The sequence below is a fragment of the Monodelphis domestica genome, chromosome 1, assembly GCF_027887165.1.
Source record: "Monodelphis domestica isolate mMonDom1 chromosome 1, mMonDom1.pri, whole genome shotgun sequence".
Taxonomy (NCBI): Eukaryota; Metazoa; Chordata; class Mammalia; order Didelphimorphia; family Didelphidae; genus Monodelphis; species Monodelphis domestica.
The window spans coordinates 713,672,983-713,682,524 of record NC_077227.1 but is presented as its reverse complement, the minus strand read 5'-3'; the positions used below and the strand labels follow the sequence as shown (position 1 = coordinate 713,682,524).

Genomic DNA, 9,542 nt, shown 5'->3' with positions numbered 1-9,542 from the left:
CTGTTACTCTAGGGGGACTGAGTCATTCCAAATCAGAAATTTTTACAAAATAGATGGAAAGGACAGACTTTTTCTTGCATTAATTCTGCTTTTTTATTAACTGGGGAAGTAAAGAACTTAATATTTCTTCAGCCTTAAGTTAGGGGGAAAAGAACCACAGAAAATATGTCCTCTAGTAGGAGATGGGGAAGGGCAATTTACCTTAATATTACTGGAGTCTGTAAGAAGCATGGTGAGTCTGTCGATGCCCATTCCCCAGCCAGCTGTTGGTGGCAGCCCATATTCTAGGGCAGTACAGAAACTGTCATCCATAATCATAGCCTCATCATCACCCGCAGCTTTGGCCTAATGAGAGAAAAAAAAAAGTGAGTCTATTGATGACAAGCTGCATATACCCTTTAGTATCCATCTGCACAAAGTGCTCAGGGGCAGCTTACCATTCTAGGGAACTCTCAACAGACTATTATGGAACAAAGTTTCCCTATAACTTCTAGATACATGCATGGAAGAAATCCATTTCTCACATTCTCTGTGAATGTGTGAATGTAAGTTTCTCTGTGAAACAGAACCATGCCTACGATGCAGAGCCTGGGATTTAGCAGGACTGCTTCCAGGGATTCTAAGCTGCCCCTCACTTCCTAATGGTCTTTCCATCAAGGTCTTTATTTCCATACGTGTCTTTCCTTAGAACATACTCACTGCTATTTGCTGACCAGTATAGTAAAAAAGGAAAGCAGGCAATAATCTGCAAGGGACTACAGTTTGTGTAACTGAGGAGGTTGCCCACTCACTCCTCCCTACCTTGGCCTGCTCTTCAAAAAACTGCTGCTGCCTCACAGGATCGTTCAACTCTGTGTAGGCATTGCATATTTCCTTCTTCATCACAAAGAGCTCAAAGCGCTCAGAAAGGCCATCCCTGGAGCGATGCCTGGACAATGGGAACCAAAGGACAGTGCAGGGATCAGAGGCAAGGCATTTTGCTGGTCAGGAACCAGACCTCAGAGGTCATCTAGTTCAGCCTTTCATTTTACAGATGAGGAAAATGAGGCCCACAGAAGTGACTTGCCCAATTCAGAGAGGGGCCCTGAAGTTCTAAGTCCATCAGTAATTCAACAACTGAATTAACAGAAGGATTGCACAACTAAACCTTGTAGGAAACCCACAATGAAGAATGCAGAGATGTGACAAATTTCAGGACAGACCCTGGTGCCATTAGCTTGTGGCTACTACACTTTTTTTTGTGTTGTGGGCCCCTGTGGCAGTCTGGGGAAGACTAGATCCATGTTTTCAAATGCATAAGATGAAACACTAAGATTACAAAGGAAATAAATTATACTGAAATAGTTATTATATTAAAAAAAACAAGTCCATGGACTCCAGGTTAAGAACTGGGGACCCCAAGTTATTTCATATCCTGAGCCTCAATGCACCTAGGGTATTATGTGTATCTGTGTGTATGTGTTGGAGGTTGGGGAGTGTTTCCAGGAACTCAAATAAAGGAGCCAAGTGCCTTGGACTCTGAGTGTATCTTATCTCTACTACCTTGAGATGACACTGTGGCACTATGAGGAAATATGAGCTCAGTTTAAGTCCGCCATCTTATTCTTTCACAGCTACCATAAGTAAAACAGATTCTGGTCCTTTGGGAGCCAGAGGCAATGAGGGTCTGCATTGATCCTGTGGTTAATCATAACAGAACCTGCAGATAGAGGCCACCGATGAACTGGTTATTCTCCATTCTAACAAGATTCTTCTGCCACAGATCTCTTTACTTCATATTCTTTCCATTGTTATGGGCTATCAGAAACCTGGTTCTTCCTAGTATCTTCCCATCATAGCTCTGAATACCCTTATATTATTAATAGTGGTGCTCTCATGCCTACCATCCCACCCCAAAGCAGCAGATCAAGAAAGTGGTAATACTCGTTTCTAACTTCTACTACCAGGCTGTCCTTTCAGCTTTGGGTTTTCTCATTTCAGTGACAATTGAGATACCCTTGATCTGACCTTTACCTAGAATTTTTAGACCTCCATTATCCAGAATTCTGAAATTTTGGGGGCGGAGTCAAGATGGAGGCTTAGCAAGCAGCAAAAGTTCAGACCTTGTGGAAGACCCTTCCTTACCGATACAGACTGAATGCTCCTAGGGCGCCGAAACCCAACCTGAACAACAGGACAGAAGCGGGGAACCCTCCTTCTGGACTCAAATCAAAAGGTACGCCCCCCAAAAGCCGGAATCCGAGAATACTCAGGGCGAAGGGGAAGGCAGAGGGTAGATCCCAGGACCCCTCCCCCACACCCCAGAGCACTGAGCCCGCAGCAACAGCAGTGGGAACCTTTGAGCGGCCAAAGGTGCTGGCTTGGAGGGTCTACCTTGTGAGCAGCAGGGCGCCGGGCTTAGAGAATCCAGCTTGGACAGCAGGGAGGAAGCCAGGGAGAGAGGGGGCCACAGCTGGGTCCCTCCATCGGGCTCCAGCCTCACTTTTGCCTTGGGGCATAACCAGATCAATCCAGCCAATTCAATCAGAACTCCTCAGAGTTTAGGGAGGAGGGCAAAGGCACTTGTGGACAGTGGAGAAACAGCTAGAAAGAACTGGAGAGAGCCTGGGCGGCCCAGCCTTCCAGGAGTCTTCAGAGCCTCAGAGCTTCATACCACATACAGCCCAGCCCACTTGAACTCAATCCAATCAAAAGCCTCCAGAGGACAGGGAAGCTAACATTCCTCCCCTAGAGACTGTACCAAGAGATCTGACAAAGCTCCAAGGGGGGGAGACTGACAGCCCCAAAACCAAAACAAAATGAGAGGAGCAAGAGCACAGCCAAATACGGGGAGCAAAGAAGGGGTAAACTCGAGCAAACAACAGAAAAAGAAGAAAGAAATTACAATAGACAGCTTCTGCACAGGTAATGAGCAAAGAGCAAATGAAACAGAGGGGGAGGACCCAGCAAAGAAAAAATCAGAAATCCCAGCGAATTGGATACAGGCTTTGGAAGAACTCAAAATGCAATTCAAAACACAATTAAGAGAGGCTGAAGACAATTGGGAAAAGAACTTAAAAACTAAGATAAGTCATCTAGAAACAGAAAATAGTGTCTTGAAAGCCAAAATCAACCAGATGGAAAATGAGGCAAAGGAGATGAAAGATGACCTCCAAAAGAAAATCCGACCAAAAGGAAAAGGATGACCAAAAAACTAAGGATGAAATCCAGTCTTTAAGAACCAGAATACAACAATTAGAATCGAGCGACTTCACAAGGAAGCAGGACTCTATAAAACAAAACCAAAAGAATGAAAAAATTGAGGAAAATATGAAGCATCTCATTCACAAAACAGGATTTAGAAAATCGTTCAAGGAGAGACAATTTAAGAATTATTGGCCTACCAGAAGACCATGACAAAAGAAAAAGCCTGGACATTATATTACAGGAAATTATTAAAGAAAACTACCCCGAAATCCTTGAACAAGAGGGAAAAGTGGAGACTGATAAGAATCCACAGATCACCTCCTCCTGTACTTAATCCCCAACTGACAACACCCAGGAATGTTATAGCCAAATTCAAGGACTATCAGACCAAAGAAAAGATATTACAAGCTGCCAAGAAGAAGTCATTCAGATACCAAGGAACCACAGTGAGGATAACTCAGGATCTGGCTGCATCCACACTGAAAAAAAGAAAGGCATGGAATACGATATTCCGGAAAGCAAGGGAACTAGGTCTACAACCAAGAATCAACTACCTAGCAAAACTGACTATATTCTTACAGGGGAAAGTCTGGTCATTCAACAAAATAGAAGAATTTCAAGAATTCGTAAAGAAAAGACCAGACCTGAACAGAAAATTTGATGTCTAAGCAAGAGAATCATCAAAAGGTAATTAAAAAAAAGAGGGGAAAAAGAAAAACAATAAAAAAATTTTTAAGAGACTCAATAAGTTAAAATGATATGTATCCCTATAAGAAAAGAGGTCATTGGTAACTCCTAAAAACTGTTGTTATTACCTGGGCAGCAAAAGGAAGTATACTTAGAGGGAACAGCAACAAACTGTATAGGATGAAAGGACAAGACATAAATAGGTATATAGATATATGCATGCAAAAAATACATATGCATAAGTATGCATATATATATATATACATATATATATATATATAACTAGAGCTTAAAATAGGTGAATATTAAAAGAAATGGGAAAAGAAACAAATGGGGGTAAATTTATATGTCATAAAGAAGCTCATGGTGGGAGGGGGGAGAACATCAATACACTGGAAGGGTAAAGAGGTCAGAGACAGGAAATACTCAACTTTTACGTGATTTGAAAGTGACTCAAAGAGGGAAAACAATTCAATTCATTGGGGGCAGAGAACAGATTTGCACCCTATAGGGGACTAGAAGGGTAACAAATGGTCTGGTGGGGAGGGAAGCAGTACAAGAGAGGGAGGGAGTGGGGGGTTAATTTTAGAAAGACTATAAGGAAAATAAGGGGGGGGATATATAGGGAGGGGGTAGAAAGGGAAGTAAAAAAAGGGTGGGAATAAGGGGGTCTGTTCAAAAGCAAACATTGGTGTAGAAGGAAATAGGGAAAGAAGAAAGGGCAGGAAAAGGAGCAGAAATTAAAATGCTGGGAAACACACAGCTAGTAATCATAACTCTGAATGTGAATGGAATGAACTCACCCATAAAACGCAAGTGAATAACAGAGTGGATTAGAGTCCAAAATCCTACCATATGCTGTCTACAAGAAACACATATGAGAAAGGTAGACACACATAGGGTGAAAGTAAGAGGGTGGAGCCAAATCTATTGGGCATCAACTGACAGAAAGAAGGCAGGAGTCGCAATCATGATATCCGACAAAGCCAAAGTAAAAATAAATCTAGTTAAAAGAGATAGGGAAGGTAATTACATCCTGATAAAAGGCAGTATAGACAATGAGGAAATATCTGTACTCAATATATATGCACCAAATGGCAGAGCATCCAAATTTTTAAAGGAGAAACTAGAGGAGCTCAAGGATGAAATAGATAGAAAAACTATACTAGTGGGAGATCTGAACCTTCCCCTATCCGAACTAGATAAATCAAACTAAAAAATAAATAAGAAAGAGGTAAGAGAAGTGAATGAAATCTTAGAAAAATTAGAGTTAGTAGACATGTGGAGAAAAATAAATAGGGACAAAAAGGAATATACCTTCTTTTCTACAGCACATGGTACATTCACAAAAATTGACCATGTATTAGAGCATAAAAACATTGCAAACAAGTGCAAAAGAGCAGAAATAATAAATGCAACTTTCTCAGATCACAATGCAATGAAAATAATAATTAGTAAGGGAACATGGAGAGGTAAATCGAAAATTAATTGGAAATTAAATAATATGATTCTCCAAAACCAGTTAAAGAACAAATCATAGAAACAATTAATAACTTCATTGAAGAAAATGACAATGGTGAGACATCCTTTCAAAACCTATGGGATTCAGCCAAAGCAGTACTCAGGGGGAAATTTATATCCTTGAGTTAATATATAAACAAATTAAGAAGGGAAGAGGTCAATGAATTGGGCATGCAAATTAAAAAACTAGAAAGTGAAAAATTAAAAATCCTCAGATGAAGACTAAATTAGAGATCCTAAAACTCAAAGGAGAAATTAATAAAATCGAAAGTCAAAGAACTATTGATTTAATAAATAAGACTAGAAGCTGGTACTTTGAAAAAACAAATAAAATAGACAAAGTACTAGTCAGTCTAATTAAAAAAAAGGAAAGAAATAAACCAAATTGACAGTATCCAAGATGAAAAAGGAGACCTCATCTCTAATGAAGAGGAAATTAAGGCAATCATTAAAAACTACTATGCCCAATTATATGGCAACAAATATGGCAATCTAGGTGATATGGATGAATACTTACAAAAATATAAGTTGCCTAGACTAAAAGAGGAAGAAATACATTACCTTAACAACCCCATTTCAGAAAAAGAAATTGAACAAGCCATCAAAGAACTCCCTAAGAAAAAATCCCCAGGTCCAGATGGATTCACAAATGAATTCTATCAAACATTCAAAGAACAACTAATCCCAATATTAAACAAACTATTTGACAGAATAGGCCAAGAAGGAGTTCTACCAAATTCATTCTACGACACAAACATGGTACTGATCCCAAAGCCAGGCAGGTCAAAAACAGAGAAAGAAAACTATAGACCAATCTCCCTAATGAATATAGACGCAAAAATCTTAAATAGGATACTAGCAAAAAGACTCCAGCAAGTCATCACAAGGGTCATCCACTATGACCAGGCAGGATTCATACCAGGAATGCAAGGATGGTTCAATATTAGGAAAACCATCCACATAATTGACCACATCAACAAGCAAACTGACAAAAATCACATGATTATCTCAATAGATGCAGAAAAAGCCTTTGATAAAATACAACACCCACTCCTATTGAAAACACTAGAAAGTATAGGAATAGAAGGGCCTTTCCTAAAAAATAATAAAGAGTATATATCTAAAACCATCAGCAAACATCATCTGCAATGGGGATAAACTAGAAGCCTTTCCAATAAGATCAGGAGTAAAACAAGGATGCCTATTATCACCTCTATTATTTAATATTGTACTAGAAACACTAGCAGTAGCAATTAGAAAAGAAAAAGAAATTGAAGGTATTAAAATTGGCAATGAGGAGACCAAGCTATCATTCTTTGCAGATGATATGATGGTTTACTTAAGGAATCCTAGAGAATCAACCAAAAAGTTACTCGAAATAATCAACGACTTTAGCAAAGTTGCAGGATACAAAATAAACCCGCATAAGTCATCAGCATTTCTAGATATTTCCAACACATCTCAGCAGCAAGAAATAGAGAGAGAAATCCCATTCAAAATCACCCTAGACAATATAAAATACTTAGGAATCTATCTGCCAAAACAAATGCAGGAACTATATGAACACAACTATAAAACACTTTCCACACAGCTAAAACTAGATCTAAACAATTGGAAAAACATTGATTGCTCATGGGTAGGATGAGCTAACATAATAAAAATGACAATCCTACCCAAATTAATTTACTTATTTAGTGCCATACCCATTGAACTACCAAAAAACTTCTTTACTGAATTAGAAAAAACCATAACTAAGTTCATTTGGAAGAACAAAAGATCAAGGATATCCAGGGAAATCATGAAAAAAAATGCAAAGGAAGGAGGACTTGCAGTCCCAGATCTCAAACTATATTATAAAGCAGTGGTTATCAAAACAATTTGGTACTGGCTAAGAGACAGAAAGGAGGATCAGTGGAATAGACTTGGCGCAAATGATCTCAGCAAGACAGTTTATGACAAACCCAAAGATCCCAGCTTTTGGGACAAAAATCCATTATTTGATAAAAACTGCTGGGAAAATTGGAAGACAGTGTGGGATAGATTAGGTTTGGATCAACACCTCACACCCTACACCAAGATAAATTCAGAATGGGTGAATGACTTGAACATAAAGAAGGAAACTATAAATAAATTAGGTGAACACAGAATAGTTTACCTGTTAGACCTTTGGGAAGGGAAAGATTTTAAAACCAAGCAAGACTTAGAAAGAGTCACAAAATGTAAAATAAATAATTTTGACTACATCAAATTAAAAAGGTTTTGTACAAACAAAACCAATGTAACTAAAATCAGAAGGGTAGCAACAAATTGGGAAACAATCTTCATAAAAACCTCTGACAAAGGTTTAATTACTCAAATTTATAAAGAGCTAAATCAATTGTACAAAAAACCAAGCCATTCTCCAGTTTGATAAATGGGCAAGGGACATGAACAGGCAGTTCTCAGCCAAAGAAATCACAACTATTAATAAGCACATGAAAAAGTGTTCTAAGTCTCTTATAATCAGAGAGATGCAAATCAAAACAACTCTGAGGTATCACCTCACACCTAGCAGATTGGCTAACATGACAGCTATGGAAAGTAATGAATGCTGGATGGGATGCGGCAAAGTAGGGACATTAATTCATTGTTGGTGGAGTTGTGAATTAATCCAACCAATCTGGAGGGCAATTTGGAACTATGCCCAAAGGCCGATAAAAGACTGTCTGCTCTTTGATCCAGCCATAGCACTACTGGGCTTGTACCCCAAAGAGATAATAAGGAAAAAGACTTGTACAAGAATATTCATAGCGGTACTCTTTGTGGTGGCCAAAAATTGGAAAATGAGGGGATGCCCTTCAATTGGAGAATGGCTGAACAAATTGTGGTATATGTTGGTGATGGAATACTATTGTGCTAAAAGGAATAATAAAGTGGAGGAATTCCATGGAGACTGGAAAGACCTCCAGGAAGTGATGCAGAGCGAAAGGAGCAGAACCAGGAAAACATTGTACACAGAGACTGATACATTGTGGTACAATCGAAGGTGATGGACTTCTCCATTAGTCTCAGTGCAATGTCCCTGAACAATCTGCAGGGATCTAAAAAACACTATCCACAAGCAGAGGATAAACTGTGGGAGTAAAAACACCGACGAAAAGCAACTGTTTGACTACAGGGGTGGAGGGGATATGACTGAGGAGAGACTCTAAATGAACACTAATGCAAATACCAAGAACATGGAAATGGGTTTGAATCAAGAACACATGTGATACCCAGTGGAATTGCGTGTCGGCTGTGGGAGAGGTGGAGGGAGGTGGGGAGGGAAGAAAAGAAAATAATCTTTGTTTCCAATGAATAATGTTTGGAAATGACCAAATAAAAATAAAAAAAAAAGATAAAAAAAATACTACACAGGTTTAACAGGTTTGATAACTGGCCTAACAACTATTCATTTTAGCACTAAATGAGTTGGGTTATTAAATGTATGGCACAAGAGGAACAACAAAAAAAAAGAATTCTGAAATTTCTCTGACCATAACCTCATTTCAACTCTATTTGCATCTTACTCTTCTTAAGTCGATTTGTAAACAAACCATTTGGAATGCCACCTGCTCTTATTTTGGGCAGGAGCTCCATTTATGTTCCTTTCTCCTTCTTTTTATTCTTTCCTATAAGGACTAAAGAGGCTCTAACCCAAAGTACTCCTAAGGTAAGGGAAAGAATGCTGCAAGTAGCAAGCTATGACCTGAGGAGACATTAAATGAGAAAGAGACAATTAGAAAATTCATTTGTTACTTAGAATCAATAGGAATCTGGTCTTTGCATTATCTTTTCATAAAATAACTATAAGAGGAAGCTAGGTGGCTCAGTAGATACAGAGCCAGGCCTAAAGATGGGAGGTCCTGGACTCAAATCTTGTCTCGGTCACTTCCTAGCCATGTGACCCTAGACCCAATGACTAGCCCTTACTGTTCTTCTGTCTTGGAACCAATGCTTACTATTGATTTCAAGATGGAAGGTAAGGGTTTTTAAAAATAAAAGAGCCATGAATGTGTGTCTGGCAAATTAAAATTAGTCTGTTAACTGCTGTATCTTATTCTGTTTTCTTTAAAAGGACTTAAGTTGTGTTTAGGGGGAAGGGTAAAGGGGCCCCTTCTTAAAACTGA

At 38.9% G+C, this 9,542-nt stretch overlaps 1 protein-coding gene across 5 annotated transcripts in view; it reads right to left on the bottom strand.

Annotated features, from left to right (window-relative positions):
• The window catches only part of LOC100029003 (lysine--tRNA ligase-like), a 49,189-nt gene that overhangs the window by 19,709 nt on the left and 19,938 nt on the right, over nt 1–9,542 (bottom strand). For 4 of the 5 annotated variants that reach the window (XR_008917837.1, XR_459592.2, XM_001378844.5 and 1 more), the window contains exons 13-14: nt 802–928; nt 202–345 (exon numbers count right to left, since the gene is read on the bottom strand). Coding sequence is in view for 3 of the 5 variants with exons in the window: in XM_001378844.5 (XP_001378881.3) it covers nt 202–345; nt 802–928 (271 nt within the window). In the remaining 2 variants the exon portion in view is untranslated. Of the gene's footprint in view, nt 1–201; nt 346–801; nt 929–9,542 lie in introns of those variants that run through there. The other variant, XM_056824438.1, reaches the window with a different exon arrangement.